The 20,873-nt window shown below is 38.5% G+C and overlaps 1 protein-coding gene across 1 annotated transcript; it reads left to right on the top strand.

The window, feature by feature from the left end:
- Positions 1-267: 267 nt before the first annotated feature.
- On the top strand, positions 268-19,507 carry LOC112576298 (neuralized-like protein 4). The gene is made up of 5 exons (XM_025258653.1): positions 268-869; positions 1,894-2,052; positions 2,388-2,540; positions 3,250-3,429; positions 17,508-19,507. Exons 1-5 carry the CDS (start codon positions 420-422, stop codon positions 17,538-17,540), a joined length of 975 nt encoding a protein of 324 aa, XP_025114438.1. The 5' UTR covers positions 268-419; the 3' UTR covers positions 17,541-19,507.
- Positions 19,508-20,873: the final 1,366 nt, after the last annotated feature.

Genomic DNA, 20,873 nt, shown 5'->3' with positions numbered 1-20,873 from the left:
TGCCGACAGACTTTGTGATGGAAGCGCTGGTGGAGAGCGCTCGTGTGCTGAGTAAAGATCACCTTTGTTGTGTGTGTGAGGACGTCAGGGCGGACTTCATCTGTATGCAGTGTCAGGACATGATGTGTTCAGCCTGTACAAAGGTTCATAGCAAACTCCCAGGGACCCGCAGTCACGATGTGGAGAGTGTCAGCACTGTGACACCTGAACGTCTGGCTGCCAGCCGCCCTGCACTGTGTGCTGACCACGGCGACAAACACGCGGAGTTCTTCTGTACTAATCACAGCCTCGCTGTCTGCTCAGCCTGTAAGGCTAACAAACACAAAGTATGCCCGGAAGTAAACATTCTTCAGGATGAAGCAGAAGCAGCTCAAAATTCACTTACTGACCTATCAAAGATTCTGGTAGAAGCGGAGCAGATGCTAGAGCAGGCTATAGGTCAGGTGACTTCACGTCTACAGAAAATTGATGTCAGCGAACAAAAGGATATGGCGCAGGTAGACAAGGCATGTGACCGTCTTCACAAGTTGGTGGAAGATGTTTGTAACAAGTTGAAGGACAAGTCTCGCACGTCACATCTCCAAGTCAGGAATTCATTACGTGACGTCAAGACTGCCCTTAGCAACCGTGTAGGGAAGGTGACGTCACACAAACACATTGTGACGCGAGCGGCGGCAGTGTCACCCCGTCCTGCACTGATACACATGACACAGGCTCTGACAGACAGGGTCAACAGCCTCGACGTCAGAGCCAACTTGCAAAGAGAGGTGTGGGTGGAGCCCTTGTCAAGTGTAGAGTGCTTTGAAGAACTTGTGAGACGGATAGTAAACGAGCTCCCGATGTGGAAGCAGCAGAAGACAGAGTCAAAGGTAAAATTTTCTCATTTGTAATTATTTATGATTTTTTAGGGTTTCTTGTAACATTACTTTTCACTACCTTTTATCAACAGGTAGCCACAAAGCGAAAATGGTGTTATATGTAAAGTGTGTATATATGTGTGAGCGAGAGATAAAGAGAGAGAGAGAGAGAGAGAGAGAGAGAGAGAGAGAGAGAGCACATTTGTCATATATCTTCGTTCAGCAGCACACTTCAGACTTGAACGACCGAGTGTTCAGTCAGGGAATGCTAACAAGAAGACTGCGGGTTTCAGATCCTTCTCTAATGCAGCCCCGCTTTTGTTGAACTCACTTCCCCTCTCGACCAAGGAGTTTGATAGTATTGCATCTTTCAAGAAAAATCTTAAGACTCACTTGTTTAAACTTTTTTGAAGTTATCATTTGACCTGCAGTTTGGTGGCTGCTGGGATCACCGCGCATTGAGCGCATCTTTGTGATGCGGATACTAGCGCGTTATAAAACTACATCATCATCATCATATCTGTGTTATCCTTGCCCGCTGAATTCTTACCGCATCGGGGTGCATAAGTTTTTACAAGAAGGTCATCAGAATCTTGAAACAATATTAAAATACATTATGAAAACAGTTCGGTCATGTGACAAGTGCTCAGGAAATGTATTATTTTTGGAAACATTGTAATACACCTAAAGCATATTTTCTTTTTGTATTTTTGCGTGTGATGCCTAACACCGATACATTCTTTAAAGGAATGTAAAGGTTTATGAGTGGTAGGTTGTGATTTAATGTATGGTAAGTGGACGTATACAAGACTTTACAAAGAGTATGATTGCAGATCTTAACGAAAAAAAAACCCACTGTAAAATACAACTCTAAAACACTAATACTAAAACTGTTTCGTAATTCAATACAGTATTACAATGCTAATTATTTATTAGTTTATTTACGTATTTATTATTATCAATTATAATAAAACATTATAGATATTGACTATAGATTTGTTAATAACATCCATGGACAAAAGAATATTATTTACAGCTGGTCACACAGGCAGCAGTCCTTGTGTTCCACCAAAACTGCGGAAAAAACATTCGTCTGACGAACGGTAACAGGACCGCGGAGAAAATAGGGACACATAACGTCGGTGACGGGGTGGTCGTGTCACGTGACCGTATGTTGGCGAACGTCTTGTATGAAGTAAGATATTGGACTAAATCTAAGATGATGACAACGATGATGATTGTACTGATATTAATAAATTGGGCTTCAAAAAATCTTTTTTATTTACGTTTCTTTCTTTTACAGGGTACAGACACAAACAAAATCATTCTGAATTATTTTGTTTCCATTTTCTAAATATCGTTGATACAATTTGGATGAAAGCTTACTGAGGACGGATTGAGTAGTCTCAATACATACTTTCTCTGGTCATGTTTGTGGCTTTCCTGAAAGATTGACATCCTCTAGTGTAAGTGGTCGTCCTAATCAGCTGTCACAGCTTGACATGTCATGACACTGGGATGTTGATGCAGGTCAGAGTGGACGCAGGAACAAATGTGTACAACAATTTAGCACTGGGTGTGACAAGAATTTCTCCTGCACACCTTGCTGTGAAACAATGGTCTGAAGACCTGCAAGACTCCGTTATCATCGGGACCGGTGAGGTCTACTATCAGCGAAAATGTGTGAGTCTTCATCTCTCTGAGTGCAGATGGCTTGTTGTTTAGTCTTCGTGTAAGAGATAAATCTGAGTATCATTCACTTATTTTCGCTTTTTTATTACACAAAGCATGCTTGAAGGTTTATTGGATTTTCTTTTCTTTTCAAATGAGCAGGTAAAACTTAATTAAAGACAAATGTTTTTCCTAAATTAAAATTTACATCTTTGCCTACTGTAAATAAAAGCCTACAAACATCTCAATATGTAGAATGAGGCCAATAAATGAGACCTTAGACGAATGCGGATATGTTGACTTAGATGAGATAGGATAAGCTTTTTTGGCGGTTTGATTTTTTTGACAGTAAATTTGATAAGATTGTGGATAAAACAATGGAAGTGTGTTATTAGCCTTGATTTGTAAAAATGTTTTCTGAAGCCGAGTAATACCCCGTTTGGAGAAATTGAACTAATTTTTTTACTGACCTAAATAAATCTGACCCTTGTTGTTAATCAAACACTCTTTTTTTTTGTACATCAAGTAATGGTAAAATGAAATCACCCTCCTTCTACCTAACATTTTTCAGAAGGTTTCAAGCATGTTTTCTTGTACACAGTTACAAAAAATACTTGTGGAAAAGTGCGTGTCAGAGGTAATGACGAAGGTCAAGCTGGGATGCTCACTCCACGCCCAATATTTTATCCATAAGATAACAGTATCAGGTATTTATATGTAGATGTCGATACCACTCGGAGAAGATCTCACGAGACTTGAGGTCGGGAGTCGAGTCGGGGTACTGGTGACCTCATCCAACGACCTTCACCTCTACATCAACGGACAGGACCAGGGCGTTGCAGCAAAAAATGTTACACAACCCTGGTTTGCTGTCTTTAGTATTGGTAGTTCAGTTAGTAAGGTAAGAGACACAGGTTATCACAAACATCACAGTGAGTCATACAGGCAGACACTCACACCGACACGCGTCATAAAACAAAAAACAAACATCTGCAGGTGGGCGTCTCAGTGCCCAGTGGAATTGTTTTACTGGATTATCATTTCTTCTTATACTAGTTATTCTTATATATTTGTTTAATTTTTCCTAAGCAATATTATTAAGGTATACATGATTACAACCAAACACTAAAACTTAACAATCAATGTAACTAAGGAAAGTCATGCAGGGTTAAAACACGAGAACATTATTACACAAACACATGAATTTCTTTATGTCTATTTATATATTCCACACTATGGCAGTTTTTTTTTAATCCACAAGGACCTCTTGGGTCACAGTCTGTAAAATTTCGTTACTTCAAAACCTGGAATTTCCAACGTCCGATACCGGACCTGGGTCCGCCAATTGGTTTTCACGAACTATAAACTTTCGAAAAAAAAGGTGGCGTCTCTTGTCTCTGGGTTTGACTCGTCACAACACAGGATGAAACATGTCAGTAAAGCCTCTCCGTTGCTTGGGAGTAGCGACAGTTACGCCGCCTTTCAGTGGAATCTCAATATTCTTTTAAACTGCCTGCTGAAACTGTTAGTTGTGTAGAACCTTTGTAATATTACGTTGTGGTTCTAATGTCGACTACAACGTAGATGGAAAGATAAATCGTCTTCTTTCTTATTTGAAGCGAGTCTGGAAACCTTGTTCCGCCGTTCTTCGCCCACTGGCTGGGCAAGGGATTACATTCTTCCGCACTCTTTCCTTCACAACTTTCACACATATCTTTTAGGGAATGCCTCAATGGAGTTTACAGTGAAAAACAGCCTCCCTACTAAACAATGTTTAGTTACCTTGTCTTGCAGTCACGACAACACACTACACAATCGTAACCAATCAGGTACGATACCTTTGGTTCCTACTACAAATACACTTTATATTACACAGAGAAGTTTGGGATCACTGGGGAGACTATAACGGTCTCTTTAACGGTGATAACGTGAGGATGTCCAGAAAGTTCCAGTTAATGAGTATTAAACAGAAAACAATTTACCTATCTACCTGGAGTTGGCGTACAGACATTTATTAGTAAAGTTAACACTTGAACAAATGTTTGTTGGTTCTATCAGTAAAGCACTAAGCTTTGTACCTGCTGCCCTATTGTCTGTTTTACAGGTGACAGCGCTTCCTTCATCTAGGAGGACATAACGAATATCAGAGTACAGAGGCTGAGACTGTAAAACTGACGATAGCATCAACCTGGGCGTTGAAATTACCAATGAGAGCTCCAGTGAATTTGTTTCTTCGCTGCTAGTCTCGGAGAGCCTTAGCAATGAATGTTACATAACCGGAAGATTTGTATACACCAGCCTCATTCTAGTAATTAACTTGAAAAAATCGTCACATGCCTAAAGTATCAACAATCCTTTCCTCATATAGTTTCAAATGCACGTTAGCCACAATCATTGTCAGCAGACGTCAATCCTTTTCCTTCTGTAGCCAAAGTCACATGGTAGTTGTCAGGTATCCCCACGATTCTGAGATAAGATAAACACACTGAGTAAGCTGAATGCTTTGTATAGGTCAGTTACTGTGGTGGCGCTGATCATGTACAATAAAAGAGAAAATGTGATCATTCCTAACAATTAACAAACATTAATCAGACTTACTTAAATTTGTTTTACTTTTTTGTCATTCTGCATACGCCCAAAAGAATTTTTTTCTTAAGTGTGTATTACTTAAAAGATCCATGCAAAGAAGTGGACAGAATGTCAAGTAGATAGAACCCAGGTATGACCAGACTACGGTGGACTTCTACCGATGTCACTGCGCTACTACAACACCACTAAGAGATGGTGAGACGACCTCCGAGGTCTGTACTGTGCCAACCTCTGTGTTACTGATATCTGTTAGTGTGGCTAGGACTCCATGTGTGATGGGGTGAAGATAGCGACTCCACATTCTGATACAGCATGAAGCAACAATGTTTAGCTGATTTTCTACTTACTTTGTAAAATTATCGCTTTTTCTGATTGTGTATGCTACAGATGTGTCTTCCTACTTTATTTTACTATGTGGGTTTAACGTAGGTTATATATTATATGTTAACACCATCTGTCGGCTTTTGACCGTGTAATCCACTTTATGCTTTGATAAGTAAAACTTCATGAGATTAGCATGTATGTTAAAGAAACTCGTTAGCAATAAAATCTAATGATATTAAAATTTATATTTCGAGTATACTTGTATTTTTTTCTTACGCTTGTATTCTTTAGTACAGGACAGACTAAATGCACAAACAGACTTGTGGCCTGCATAAAAAAATTGTTTATGAAAGTTTAATTTTTAAATTACTTTTTTTCTAGATTTTTATCAACTATAAACAGAAGCGTTATTAAGCTTTAGTAAAAGAGACTTACATGGAAAGTAGCTCCACTCACATTTCTAGAAAAAAGTTTTTAACTGGGCAGCTTAAAAATTAACAGCAATTAATGTTAATGAAAAGTTTACTCCCGTCAGAAGGATGTGGACATCAGTGAAAGACATCATCACACAAGTAGTGGATGGTAGGTGAGGGCTCTGCAATACGTAGAAAAGAATTTTTGTGACAAACTAAAGACAATTAAATGTTTTTGCTTTCACATTCGAGTCTCTACAGTTAATCAAATCAAATAAAATTAATAAAATCTAATGATATTTAAATTTCTACATCGTATACTTGTATTTTCTTCTTATGCTTGCACTCTTTACTACAGGACGGACGGAACGCACAGACATGCGGCCTGCCTTACAAAAATGTTTATGAAAGTTGAATTTTTGATTTTTTTTTTCGATTTTCATCAACTGTATTCAGAAACGCAGAAGTTCGCAGATTCGTATATGAGAAGCACAACTCAGATGTACAAATAACGATACACAGACAATGACATGCACAGAGTAGTATGTTTATTTCCGCTTGTATTCTCAAGTGTGTATACAGCTATTGTCTCACAAAGAGAGATAAACAATGAACCTGTTTTTAATTTTCTTATACTTCACATATTTTAATTTTTATAATATTTTACGTTTCTTCAATTGTAAGCATAAATTCACATTTCTCACATTTCTAGAAAACGTTTTTCACTGGGCAGCTTAAAAATAAACAACAGCAACTAATGGTGGTGAAATTTTTTTACTCTCGTCAGAAGGATGTGGACATCAGTGAAAGACACATCATCACACAAGTAGTGGATGGTAGGTGAGGGCACTCCAATACCTAGAAAAGAATTTTTGTGACAAACTAAAGACAATTAAATGGTTTTGCTTTCACATTCCAGTCTCTACAGTTAATCAAGACCCACGCTGGACAAGTGGATAGAGATAGCAAAGTGACAACAAAGTCACAGTAAGCATAGAATGGTTTCGGTCCGTCTAAAGTATATGTAGATATCAACTGACAGAGAAAACAGCCAAACGTCGAAAGTTTTACGCTCAGTAGATAATTACCTTCACTACCATTGCACTATGTAAAGCTAAGGAAGGTGAAATACACTTTCTAGAGAAAGTATTTCTTCTATTTGTGCCACTCTTCTCATGTTAAAACAGAGGACACTTGATAATGTACCAGAATAACCTAAAAGCAAACGATTAACATGTTTACTTGAGAGATAGATTAATAAGTAATCCATGCATACGTTACAATGACGTCACTTATATATAAATAGCACAAGACAACAATACTCACAGTGTCGTCTGCTGGAGGGAGACTGTAGTAAGTGGAACTGTGTGGCTCCCTACTTCATAGTCAGGGAGCCTTCACAAGCCCCTAGCTCCCTACTTTCCACTCCCAGACCTTCGTAGCGGCCCGGTGGCGCAACGGTTAGCGCTGTTAGCGCCTGTCACCAATACAGTGAAGGTTGGCTGCCCTGAGTTCATTTCTCGTCTCGGGCACGCTGATCTTTCTCTGCACGTGGCATCTGTTTACGGGGCTGGCTGCTTGCCGTAATATAGCCTTAGTTGCTGACACGGCGTAAAACACCAATGCCCCCCCCCCCAGACCTTGGTAGCTCCTTCAAGTAACGTGGTGACCACGTGTTTCTAGCATCTTCTATTCTTATTTACCTGTCTGCATGACCACTTACCCACAATTATTCTCATTCTGTGCAACAAAATTACAGGTCATGATAGATAATGCTTTGAACAAAGTTTGACATAGTGTGTACAAAATTATTGTAACGGGAATTTCCAAATTAGTTGCTGTGTCTATAAATATCACGTGACGTACACAGACACGACCGGTCGTCGTAGCGACAAACACTCTGAACTAAATAGACTCTTTGGTCTGAAATACTTATGTAGACTTACAAGTCAGGCAGATTAAAGCCTCTACAAATTTAGCAATTGTTTATCTAAAGGAGCAGGTGAGTAAACTAACTACTTACACTACTTAGTGTCGACACATTGAGTAAGTTCCTGGTCTGTGTGTCACCTACCCGCCATGTACTGTGAGTAGAGGGTGAGTCAAGTAGGTCAGCCGTTGTGTAGTGACATTTATTGCTTCAGGTGTTGAGTTATGTTCACAGTTTGCTGTAGCAGCCTAGAGCTTGTACAGAATTATAATAACAAGTATGAGAGGTCAGGTGCTGGATCATAAGTTCTTCACGACAGTTTCATTTCCTCAGTTCGCTAACTGGTTGTGTATCTGTACCTCACTGCTGCCACTAATCACTCTGTTCAAATTACATCATTAAAAATTAAAAAGAATTCATGTAATCAGCTGAAATTCTGCTATTGTCTTTAATCTCAAGAGACATTCGTTTTATTTCTTCTTTTATTTCATGCTTCATTTCTTTTCTTTCTACGTCCAGAACATTCAACCTGCAAGGTGTAAGACTAAGTTACAAACAATCAGCAATAGAGAAACTGCAGGAACAGTCAACGATGTCTACTAAACTAACATTGTTTTAATTCTTCCTTTCCTCAATGTCACATCTCATTAATCTTCATCTACGAAATTTGTATTTAAAATTTAAAGCTTATCCCGTCGAGTAAGAAAGGAAGAAAATTTGTCATGTTTCTGTTTGGTAACATCAGTAACATAGACTCAAAGATGGCTCAGCCAAACGAAAGACAACGTCCAATGATCGACAATAAATTATTACTCTAAATATTTATCTATCTTTTTTTTTTCTATTGTGTCGACAATGTGTCATTTCTCTGACGGATTCCAAAAAAAAACCAGTTGTCAGCTGTGTAGGTGTTTTATCGTAGAGAAGTTAGATCGAGGTTCGTGCTATACTCTTGACAACCTGCTGACATATTTTCTTTTTCGTTAAACCTTTATTCTTCTTGAAATGTACTTCTCTTTTGCTTGATTTTGTTCCACTCGAAAATACCTCTTCAAAAACTCAGCAGTACTATTTGCCTAAATGTATTTACACTATATGTTGTCATAAAGAAATAATCACTAAGACTACAAACTGAGCATTATGTTTTAATGTTTTGTATCTTCAGATTATTCAAGATGGCTGAGCCACACGAAAGAGAGTGTGCCGTGTGCACGAATGATTTCATCACACCAAAGATTCTACCCTGTGGTCATCTCCTGTGTCGAGAATGTGTCATCTCCTGGATGGATTCCAAACCTGATGCCGGGTGTCCGCTGTGTAGATGTCCTATAGTAGAGCAGTCAGATAGAAGCTCGTCCGACACTGTTGACGCCCTGCCGACAGACTTTGTGATGGAAGCGCTGGTGGAGAGCGCTCGTGTGCTGAGTAAAGATCACCTTTGTTGTGTGTGTGAGGACGTCAGGGCGGACTTCATCTGTATGCAGTGTCAGGTCATGTTGTGTTCAGCCTGTACAAAGGCTCATAAAAACTTCCTATGACCCGCAGTCACGATGTGGAGAGTGTCAGCACTGTGACACCTGAACGTCTGGCTGCCAGCCGCCCTGCACTGTGTGCTGACCACGGCGACAAACAGGCGGACAGCTTTTGCTTCTGTCACCGACTCGCTGTCTGTAAATTCTGTAAGGTTCAGAAACACACAGAATGTTCAAAAGTAAGCGATTTTGACTATGAAATACAATTATCTGAAAACTCACTTACCGATCTAACAAAGATTCTGGTAGAAGCGGAGCAGAAGCTAGAGCAGGCTATAGGTCAGGTGACGTCACGTCTACAGGAAGTTGATGTCAGCGAACAAGAAGACATGGCGCATGTGGACAAGACATGTGACCGTCTTCACAAGCTGTTGAAGATTTCCGTGTGAGGTTGAAAGAAAAGACTAGCACGTCACATCTGCAAATCAGGAATTCATTACGTGACGTCAAGACTGCCCTAAGCTACCGTCTAGGGAAAGTGACGTCACACAAACACATTGTGACGCGAGTCATGGCAGTGTCACCACGTCCTGCACTGATACACATGACACAGGATCTGACAGACAGAGTCAACAGCCTCGACCTTAGCGCTGACTTGAAACAAGAGTTGTGGGAGATGCCCTTGTCAAGTGTAAAATGGAGTCAAGAAGTTGTGAGACGGGTAGAAGACGAGCTACTGAAGGTGGAGCAGCTGAAGACTGAGTTTAAAAAAAAGGTTAACTGCTTTTTGTAGTATTATTAATTAGTTTGTTTTTTGTTAGATAAAAAGGGTTTCCTCGTCTTTCAGTCATCCTCTTTTCAAGGTCGTTTCCTCTCTGGTAGAAGTATCCAGCGAGAGTGTGTCGAAGTTACAATGCGATAGATAAAGGTGTGTGTGTACATAAAATCCCATTCTGTGCTGTTATATGTAGTCTGCAAACATTTTTGAGAGAAAGAGAAAAAAGATGTCACTCTGCATGTTTGTGATAACGGTTGATACTTATATTAACGTGGTCGTATAAATAACAGTCACTTAGAGTAACCCGTCAAGAAAATTCTTAGACCCGTTATTTATTAGTAAATTATATTCGAATTTTTTATTTGGGATGAAATTGTAATGAGTAATTGGTAATTGTTATGTATTTTAAGATACTATATTGATGATTGTAATAGATTTATACATTACACACTTAATTTGTATTATTTGTATTAATTTATATTATAAAAGTGTATAGATATGCATATTTATGGACAAACCATTCATTTTTAAATGTCTATTTTTACTTTTATATTAATTACGACATCAAATGCATTCAGTAACAGACAAATAAAGTCTCCATACTAATGGTATGTGAAACTAGTATGCAATCATAATAAATAACTGTTTTTGGTGATATACATATAATAGATTTTTAAACTTTAATTTGTTTATGTATATGTATATTATTTAACTGCGCTATGTACAAGATGAAACATATATAAGAGCCATTAGTTGTGGTCAGTGAAGCAAGTGAACAATTTAATGAAGTCAACGATTTACAACCTTTTCTGTCTCTGTCCCACTAAATTCCTTTTAGAGTAACTGAAAAGAATAAACATTAAAATAAAGAGAAGCAGTAAATGATATAAACTTTTTTTAAATATGCAAACTAACTCAAAGAAAAATTCTTACAAGAGTCTTGTTTTCAGACTGTTAATCAAGTTGGGGATCATCAAATGACATGTTTCTCAATGCTCTCTGTCTGTTAATAGAGTTCCTTCTCAAGCTGCCCGTTCAAAGTGGAAAAGACTGATAAGCAAATCAAGGTAAATAATCTTTTTACACATTTTATTTTTACTCGTGATGTAAATATTAATGTAGCTATATGCAAGTATGTCTGTAAATTGTGTAAAATATTTTTCACCTATTTTCTATCACATTACACGCCTAGAAATTTCACGAGTAACTCATTTAGGGGAAGAATGCAATATTACATTTAGCAATCCAAGATCGCATATTTCTCAATCTTCTCTTTCTGTTACTAGCCTTACCTGCCAAGTGATTCTTCAAAAAAGAAAAAGTTTGTAAAGAAAAGCCAGGTAAAAATGTTTTCAATATTGTTAGCATCGTCTATATATATATATTATAAAACATATAAAGAAACAGTTTTGAACATTTGCTTGATTTCCTTAACTGTAAAAGCTCTAACAGCTGGAAGAAGGTATGTATATAATTTTCCATTTACACTTTTTTAAAGAAAGTCATCAACAACCTTAAAGCATGTAACATTCCATTTTAATATTTGTCCTTATTTTGGTCAGGCTTACTGTTACACACGTTTAGTAAATGTTGCATTTTAGTGAGCATACAACATTTAAACCTAAGCAGACACAACCTTTTGCACACACACACACACACAAACTAAACACAGTCCAGTGTGGCAGAAAGCGCGCTAACAATATATAATAATAATAATGATAAGTGAAGATTTATATAGCGCATATCCTACACACGCATATCGTCGACACCTTTGTGAACAAGTGATGACAACTGGACATTGTGTGTGTATGTGTGTGTGTATGTGCAAGAAGGAAGCGGTCCTATCATTCAAGTGTAACAGAATTAAGTACAGAAATTGTAACAAACGGCTTCACTATTTCAAATGTTTCTTCACCCACAATTTAAATTTGAATTTAAACAAATACAATCGTATGCACACGTACATATACTTGTGTTGGATAAAAGTCTTTGACTGCAGGTCGGTAATAGGTTAATACAGTTGGGTATTGAATCACATCAGTGACTTTGTTGATTAAATGAACAGTATTCTATGGTTAAGACCTGTCAAATTAATTCTCTCTTCCTTCGGGGTTTTTGTAACATTTAAGCAATAGTTTTGTTTGCAAGTCTTTTTCCATTTCTTAAGAAAGCTTTTTTCCCTCCCTTGTATCAGCAGCTAGTGACAAAGCGAAAATGGAGTTATATGTAGTGTGTGTATATGTGATTCAAAACAGAGAGGAAGCACGTTTGACACATATCTGTGTTATCTATGCCCGCTGAATTCTTACCACATCGGGGTGCATAAGTTTTAACAAGCAGGTCGTCATAATCTTTAAATCATCTTAAAATACATTATGAAAACAGTCTGGTCATGTGACATGTGTTCAGGAAATGTATTATTTTAGGAAGCATTGTAATAGATTCAAAGTATTCTTTCTTTTTGTATTTTTGTGTGTGATACCTAACACCGATACACTCAACCATTACATTAGAACTTAACTGGATACAACCGAACGCGCACACACACTCGATCCAGACAGAAGAAAGTTCTATGAGAAGGCTTTTGTTAAAAGGTTTAAGAGGATGCAAAGTATCTACACAGCATCACTAAATAATTGTTCATTACTTATTGCTACAGCTGTCAAAGTAAATAGAGAAAATTTAACTGTTATACATCTTTATCAAGATCCTGATGTGACTGTTGTTTAGACCTTGAATAAATGTCAGGAATAACATTGTAACTAGCAAAACCAGATCACAAAAGTGCATATCCCATTTCCTTACATAAAAACTTAAAGACACACACACACAGTCTGTTGTAGTTTCGTTAAATTTATTTCAGAATGAATGTTTTATGAAGTCATCCCTGTAAATTCTTCAAACGAATGTAAAGGTTAATGTGTGATATGATTTAATGTATGGGAAGTGGACTCTTACAGACACAAGACTTTCCGAAGAGTATGATTATAGATCTCAGCAGAAAAAATAATTATCAAATACAACTCATAACACTAATAACAGAACATTTTTAGTTAATAAACACAGTATATCCATCTGTTAATAATTTTCATGGACAAAAGAATATTATTTACAGTTGGTCTCACAGCCACCAGTCCTTGTGTTCCACGACAACTGCGGAAACAACATTCGTCTGACGAACGGTAACAGGACCGCGGAGATGATACAGCGGACTACATACGGTGACTGGGTGGTCGTGTCACGTGACCCTATGTTAGCGAACGTCTTGTATGAAGTAAGATATTTGACTAAAACTATGATGATGAAAACGATTATCATTATAATGATGATTAGTACTGTTATAAATAAATCGGACTTATAATAAAAGTTACTTTTATTTACTTTTCTTTCTTTTACAGGGTACAGACACAAACCAAAAAAATCATTTTGAAATGTTTTGTTTCCATTTTCTAAAGATCCTAAATATTAGTTGATGACAGCTTACTGAGGACGGATTAAGTAGTCTCAATACGTACTTTCTCTTTTCACGCTTGTGGCTTTACTGAGAGATTGACATCCTTTAGTGCAAATACTCATCCTAATCAGCTGTCACAGCTTGACATGTCATGACACTGGGATGTTGACGCAGGTCAGAGTGGACGCAGTAACAGGGTTGTACAACAGTCTAGCACTGGGTGTGACAAGAATTTCTCCTGCACACCTTCCTGTCACACAGTGGGTTGAAGACCTGCAAGACTCCGTTATCATCGTGCCCGGTGAGGTCTACTACCAGCGAGAACGTGTAAGTCTTCATGTCTGTGATTGCAGATGACTTGTGGTTTGGTCTTTGTGTAAGAGATGAATCTGAGCATCATTCGCTTATTTTCACTTTTTTATTACACAAAGCATAATTGAAGATTTCATTGGATTTTCTTTTCTTTTCCAATAGCAAGTAAAACTTAGGGAAAAATGTTATTCCCAAATTAAAAGAAAAATATTTTCCTACTGTAAATAAAAACCTACAAACATCTTAAATATACAAGATTAGGCCAATCAGAGAGGCCTGAGACGGATGCGTATAGGCTGACTTAGGTGAGATAGGATAAGTTATTTAGGCGGTTTGATTTGTTGCACAGTAACTTTAATAAATTGTGGATAAAACAATGGAAGTGTGTTATAAGACTTGATTTGTAAAAATGTTTTCTGAAGCCGAGAAAAACCCGTTTGGAAAAATTAAACTAAAGCTTTAACTGACCAAAATAAATCAGACCCTAGTGTGTAAACAAAATCTTTTTTCGTACATCAAGTCAATAAAATCACCCTGCTCATACCTAACAAGTTTCAAGCATTTTTTCTCGTACTCACTTACAAAAAGAGAGATGTCGAAAAGTGCGTGTTACAGTTAAAGACGGAGGTCAAGGCTTGGGGCTCACTCCACGCCCAATATTTTATTAATAAAATAAAAATATCAGGTATTTATATGTAGGTGCCGTTACCGCTCGCAAAAGGTCTCAGCAGACTTAAAGTCGGGAGTCGAGTCGGGGTACTGGTGACCTCATCCAACGACCTTCACCTCTACATCAACGGACAGGACCAGGGTGTTGCAGCAGAAGATGTTACACAACCCTGGTTTGCTGTCTTTAGTATTGACGATTCAGTTACTAAGGTAAGAGACACAATCAGTCATACAGGCAGACACTGACACTGACAGAAGAAAACAAACATAGATCGGTGACTGTCTCAGTGCCCAGTGAATTTTTTTTAACTTAATTAGCTTCATTTGTTGTTGTCATAGTTATTTCCTTTTAAGTTTTTTTCCTCTTTTCTATGCATGATCCCTAATGTATATATGTTTACAACCAAACACTGTATCTTAAAGATCAATTTTACTAAAGAACGTCATGCAGTGTTGAAAACAACAAATAAATACATAAACATATGAATTCCTCTATATCTATTTATATGTTTTACACTATCGCACAGTTTTCTTAATAGCGCTTTCTCAGGTTGCTAAAAATAGATTGTGACGTCACGCAGCAGAGAATCATGGGATTGCTTTGCGGGCAAACACTGCACGTTGTTCTTTCTGTTTACGCTACGGCGACATTTTTTTATATTAATCTCTGAAACAATGGTGAAAACAGGAGGAACCAAGCAATGCTGTTGGGGTTTATGTAAATCGGACTCCAGATATCCAGAGCGATTAGAGGAGGGGATGTTTTTTTATTCCATTCCCAAAGCCTGGTAAGACAGTGACAACATGACCCATGCAGTGGGAAAGACAACAGAACACATATATCTGCTCTCTGCATTTTCGTGGTAGAAAAGCCCAACTTCTGAGAAGACGAACCAATATTAGCGACGCTTACACACGAGGAAACACAAATCCGACAGAGACGTCAAAGGAAGGCTCCAGTTCAACGTGGCGACCAACCTGCACATTATCGACGGGACAAATGAGAAGAAAACTGGTCCATCTAGGCGTTTTACCCCAAAATAGGAACTTTTCATTACACTTCTGAGGCTGCGAAAAGGACTTTCACTGAAAATGATTGCCTACATGTTTGACACATCTGAATCGTTTGAGAGCAAATTTTTATCACTTTATGTTCCTACACTTCAAGTCTATGAATGTACCTATATTCCCAACAAAGGATATAGTTAAAACATCTTTGCCAAGAGTGTTTAGATAGTTTAAAAATGTCAGATACTCTGTAGACTGCACACAATTCTTTTGTCAGACACCCAGGGATTATGGGCAGCAAGGCAATGTGTATTCCTCTTACAAGCACCACACCACAATGAAAGGACTGATTGCAGTCCCCCCTAAAGGTGCTGCATGTTTTGTTGATATGTTTGAGAAATGTGGCATTCTACAACACATTGAACAAGGAGATGTTTTGCTTGTGGACAAAGGGTTTAAAGTGTAGGATTTGCTTTTGTCAAGACAGGCTACTATAAAAATCCCTGCATTTCTAGATAAGCGAGCTAGCCTGTCTGCAGAACAGGAGATGGATACAAGGAGGGTAGCCAAGGCAAGAATTCATGTAGAACACTTTAATGAAAGACTGAAAAAGTTCATGCTTCTCAGTGGAACTATCCCACTAAGCCTCAGTTGTGTTGCCTCCCAAATGGTTTTTCTTGGATGCTGTTTGGTAAATTTTCAGAGTAGCTTATGTATTTAAAAGCAAGTGAAATGCTAATGTACCACATGTATTGGTCAAAGACAGAAATGTGGGAGTATTTTTTACCAAAAACAGACTGAAAAGAATTTTTGGTGTTAAACTGATGGTCAACCTATCAATTCATTCAGGGGCATATGACAGAAAAGTATCGTAAATAAATCTGTATAGTAATTAATATTATAGGTTACAAGTAGTGTTCTGCTTCATAGTAAACAAAGAGAAAAATAAAAAATCAAAACCGCATTTTTACACGTTCACGTTTTGTCTTTTTTTAACAATAAACTGCACAGCAACGCATTCGCTACAAACGCTGGTGTAGTACATGTGGGGAATATACTTGTCCGCTTTGCATTCCCAGAAGCCCTAGATCGTGACGTCATCTGTGGAAAGCGCCATTAACCAGGACCTCTTGGGTCACAGTCTCTAAAGCTTGGGTTTTTTTTTTTCAAAACCAAGAAATTCCAATGTCCGATAAAGGGTATGGATCCACTAATTGGCTTTCACAAACTATAAACTACTTTCACTCAAGATGTCCGCCACGCGGCCTTTCCAAAAGCAAAGGTAGCATCTCTGGGTCACTAGGTTGTTAGACTAATCACAACACAGCAAGAAAATTATCCATCAGTGGATCCTCTCCGTTATCCTGGGAGTAGCGACAGTTATCCCCGCCTCCGGGTAAAATCTCAATATTCTTTGAAACAAATGAGCCTCGGTTGGCAGTTCCAGTAGTTCCACCTGTTACAACTATGAGGGAGGTAGAACCTTTGTAATATCTGTAACATTTCGGTGCGGTTCTTCTGTCAACTTTGGGACTTGTCCAGGCATGTAGTTCCTTTATTTTCCCTCATTGGCTGGACAAGGAACTATATCCTTCCCGACTCTTTCCTTCACAAGCTTCACTCACTCTTTCTGCCCCACAGGCCTATTAGGGAATGCCTCAAATGAGTTTACAGTGAATACTAGTCTCCATACTAAACAATGGTTAGTTACCTGCAGTCACAACAACACACTACACAATCGTAACCAGTCGAGTTCCTGACACAAACACACTTTATATCACACAGAGGAGTTTGGGATTGCCTGGGGAGACTATAACGGTCTCTTGAGCGGTGATAACATAAAGGTGTCTAGAAAACTGCAGTTAATGAGCAATAAAGAGAAAGAGAAGACAGTATCTTACCTATTTCCTGGTGTTAGAGTACAGACTTTTCTTTTTTTTTTAGTAACGTTGACATTTGTACAAATGTTTGTTTGTTTGATAAGTAAAGCACTAAGCCTTGTACCTGCTGCTCTGTTGTCTGTTTTACAGGTGACAGCCCTTCCTCCGTCTTGGACAACATGAAGAATATCAGAGAACAAGAAGGCTGAGAGAATAAAACTAGAATATTTTTGTGATTTAGGATGGCACCAACTTGAGCGTTGATATTACCAATGAGAGCTCCAGTGAATTTGTTTCGTCAGTCTGATTGCTATCCAAAACTAGACGAGTACACATTGTATCTGTGTATGTTTTTTTCCAGTTGAAAGACTTTAACAACAACAACAACAACAAAAAACAAACCTGGATGAGCTAATTCCCTCTACTACACACACACACATAAAGAAAAAAGGGAAAACTTGTTAGTATGAAGATGAGTGAGGTAATATATTGTTTTAGCAAAGATTATATATTGTGTAAGCACAATGAAAGTATACTCATAAGTGCTGCTGTCAATTAGTTACTTGTTAAATACCTTGAATCGACCTTTGGCTTCTGGTTCATTCATTAATTTCGAAAAAAAGGCTGTTCAAAAGTCACACAATATGTAAAATTATTACTTACAGTGTCTGTGCCTCTGCGTGAAGAAAATGTCTGTATTCATTTAAAAACTAAACTTTCCATACTGAGTAGGTATATTAAACACTTTCACGAGGCACTGAGTCATAGCTCACATCTTAATGTTTTGCTTTAGCTTTAACGCAGTTTTGTGAAAATGAGTGAAATGCACAGCAGACAGCACAGTAGTTGTAGTTGACTGTACGTGACTTGTAATCACTTCTGTGGAAATCTGCTGAACAGTGTTGTATGGTGGCGGTGGTACGACTGAGTTTATTGTCTGTCTTCTTCTGGTTTAAGAAAAGATAAAATGGCTTCTAAAAATACGACTAAAGGAAAGCAAAAGAGAAAAAAGGGGAACTAGTAACGATGATAGTATGTTGAGGAGTTCTACTCAAACACTACAAAGCTCAAAGGATGAAATCAAATGTAACTGCCTGTTAGTCTCAGAATAAACCTTTTAATAAGAAATAGACTTTAGAAATTCTTTGAATATAATAATGTGCATCAATCTGCACTCAGGTTTGTTTTCTTCAGCTAGGCGTCACAAAGACTTGTGTTATTGATATACTCAGGTGTGATTCTAACAAGACAATAAAGCGACTCACAGTTCAGTTATCTGACACATCGATGAGCTAGGATGTTAAACTGATTTTATGGGGATTTCATCAGTTCATGTTTTCAGTTTGCACTTACTAAAGATGTGTTTTCTTGTTTATATGGTTTTAATATATCGGCTGAAAATTATGGTTAATGTGTGAAGCCTATTCTTTGTCTTGGAAACACAGTCCGATAATACCACGGACGTGTGTAGGTAGACTGATTGATGTCTGCCGAGACCAACACTAAGCCTCTTGTAAAGCTCTTCACTGTTAGTCTCGGCTAGCCTTAACAATGAATATTACTTAACCGGAAGATTTGTATACCCCAGCCTCGTTTTAGTAGTTAACTGTAAACAATCGTCACATGCCTAAAGAATCAACAATGCTTACTCATATAGTTTCAAATGCTCGTAAGCCGCCATCATTGTTAGTAAATGTCGATCCTTTTCCTTCTGTAGCCAAAGTCACATGGTAGTTGTCAGGTATCCCCACGATTCTGAGATAAGATAAAGACACTGAGTAAGCTGGATGCTTTGTACTGTACTGTGCCAATCTCTGTTACTGATGTCATCACGTGACTTTCTAAATAGACACTAGGACTCCATGTGTGATGGGGTGAACATAGCGACTCCACATTCTGAGACATCATAAAGTACAATGTTTAGTTGATTTCTTACTTACTTTGTAAAATTATCGCTTTTTGTGATTGTGTATGCTACATATGAGTCTTCCTGCTTTGTTTGAATATGTGGGCTGAACATAGGTTATATATTATATATTAACGCCATCCGTTGGCTTTTGACCCTGTAATCGATTTTGTGTTTTAATATTAAGTAAAACTTCATGAGATTAGCATGTACGTTAAAGAAACTCGTTAGAAATAAAATCTAATGATATGATGATGATGATGATGATGATGTAGTTTTATAGCGCGCCAGTATCCGCATCACAAAGATGCGCTCAATGCGCGGTGATCCCAGCAGCCACCAAACTGCAGGTCAAATGAAAACTTCAAAAAAGTTTAAACAAGTGAGTCTTCAGATTTTTCTTGAAAGATCCAATACTATCAGACTCCTTGGTCGAGAGGGGAAGCGAGTTCCACAAAAGCGGGGCTACATTGGAGAAGGATCTGAAACCCGCAGTCTTCTTATTAGCATTCCTGACTGAACACTCGTCGTTCAAGTCTGAAGTGTGCTGCTGAACGAAGGTTCCGCTGGGGTGGTAACAGCGAATGAGTTCTTGCAGATAGGCAGCGCGCAGGTCGTGAAGACAGCCATAGGTTAAGGTTAACAATTTATGCTCAATTCGCTCTCCACAGGAAGCCAGTGTAGGTCGCGTAGTACAGGAGTAATATGGTCAGATGTTTTCTTTCCTGCAACTATCCTCGCAGCCGTATTCTGCACTCGCTGTAGCCTCGACAACTCGCTCTTTGAAATCCCCCAGAGGCAGCTGTTGGCATAGTCTAATGTAGAACCGATGAGGGACACAGCAACTGCATTGCAGTCTTCTTATTAAGACTGGGTCGGAGTCGTCCAAGAGTGCGGATATGGAAATAAAACATGCCTTGACTACAGAACTGACATGAATCATAGTTAGACGGAGATTGTCAACATAGAGTCACAAGGTTCCGTACGGAGCTGGAGAGAGGAATTCTAGCTTGACCCACTTGGATGGAGTCTAGAGAGACTTTACTCAGGCTAGCTTGGAACCACATAGCATCGCCTCTGTCTTCTCATCATTAAGCTTGAGTTTATTCCTCAGCATCCATGACTTGACCACTAAGCAACAATCTTCTACAGCACAAACTGCCTCACGCACCGACTCACTGTCAGTACTAAATGAAAAATAGAGTTCAGTGTCATCTGCAAACATCTTACGGTTCACATTATGCTTCTCAATGAGAGGACCAAGCTGAGATGTGTAAATAGAAAATAGAACCGGGCCCAAAACAGAGCCTGCGGGACACCGCACAGCAGTGGAACTGTCACTGAGAAGCTTGATTGACCATCACCTTTGTGTGCGATCACTGAGGTAGGAATGGAACCACTGCAAGGCGGAACCACCAATGCCCACCTCCATTTGGAGACGAGTCAGTAAGAGTGAGTGATCAATGACATCGAAGGCCGCACTCAGGTCAAGGAGGACCACAAGAGTCACTTTCCCTGCATCCGCACTGCACAGAAGATCGTTCATAAGACGCAGAAGGGCTGTCTCACAGCTGTGCTTGGGTCTATACGCCGACTGGAATTTATCCAAT

The sequence above is a fragment of the Pomacea canaliculata genome, linkage group LG11, assembly GCF_003073045.1.
Source record: "Pomacea canaliculata isolate SZHN2017 linkage group LG11, ASM307304v1, whole genome shotgun sequence".
NCBI classification, from domain to species: Eukaryota; Metazoa; Mollusca; class Gastropoda; order Architaenioglossa; family Ampullariidae; genus Pomacea; species Pomacea canaliculata.
Note: the sequence above shows the minus strand (reverse complement) of the source record. Positions and strands in the feature narration are given on the sequence as shown.

What these genes read in the sequence shown, in the direction of transcription:
- LOC112576298 (XM_025258653.1), top strand. Translation starts at nt 420, where the DNA reads ATGCTAGAGCAGGCTATAGGTCAGGTGACTTCACGTCTACAGAAAATT. An exon ending in AGCAGAAGACAGAGTCAAAG is followed by an intron (nt 870 to 1,893) that starts GTAAAATTTTCT and finishes TATTATTTACAG; the next exon opens with CTGGTCACACAGGCAGCAGT. An exon ending in TTGGTAGTTCAGTTAGTAAG is followed by an intron (nt 3,430 to 17,507) that starts GTAAGAGACACA and finishes TCTGTTTTACAG; the next exon opens with GTGACAGCCCTTCCTCCGTC.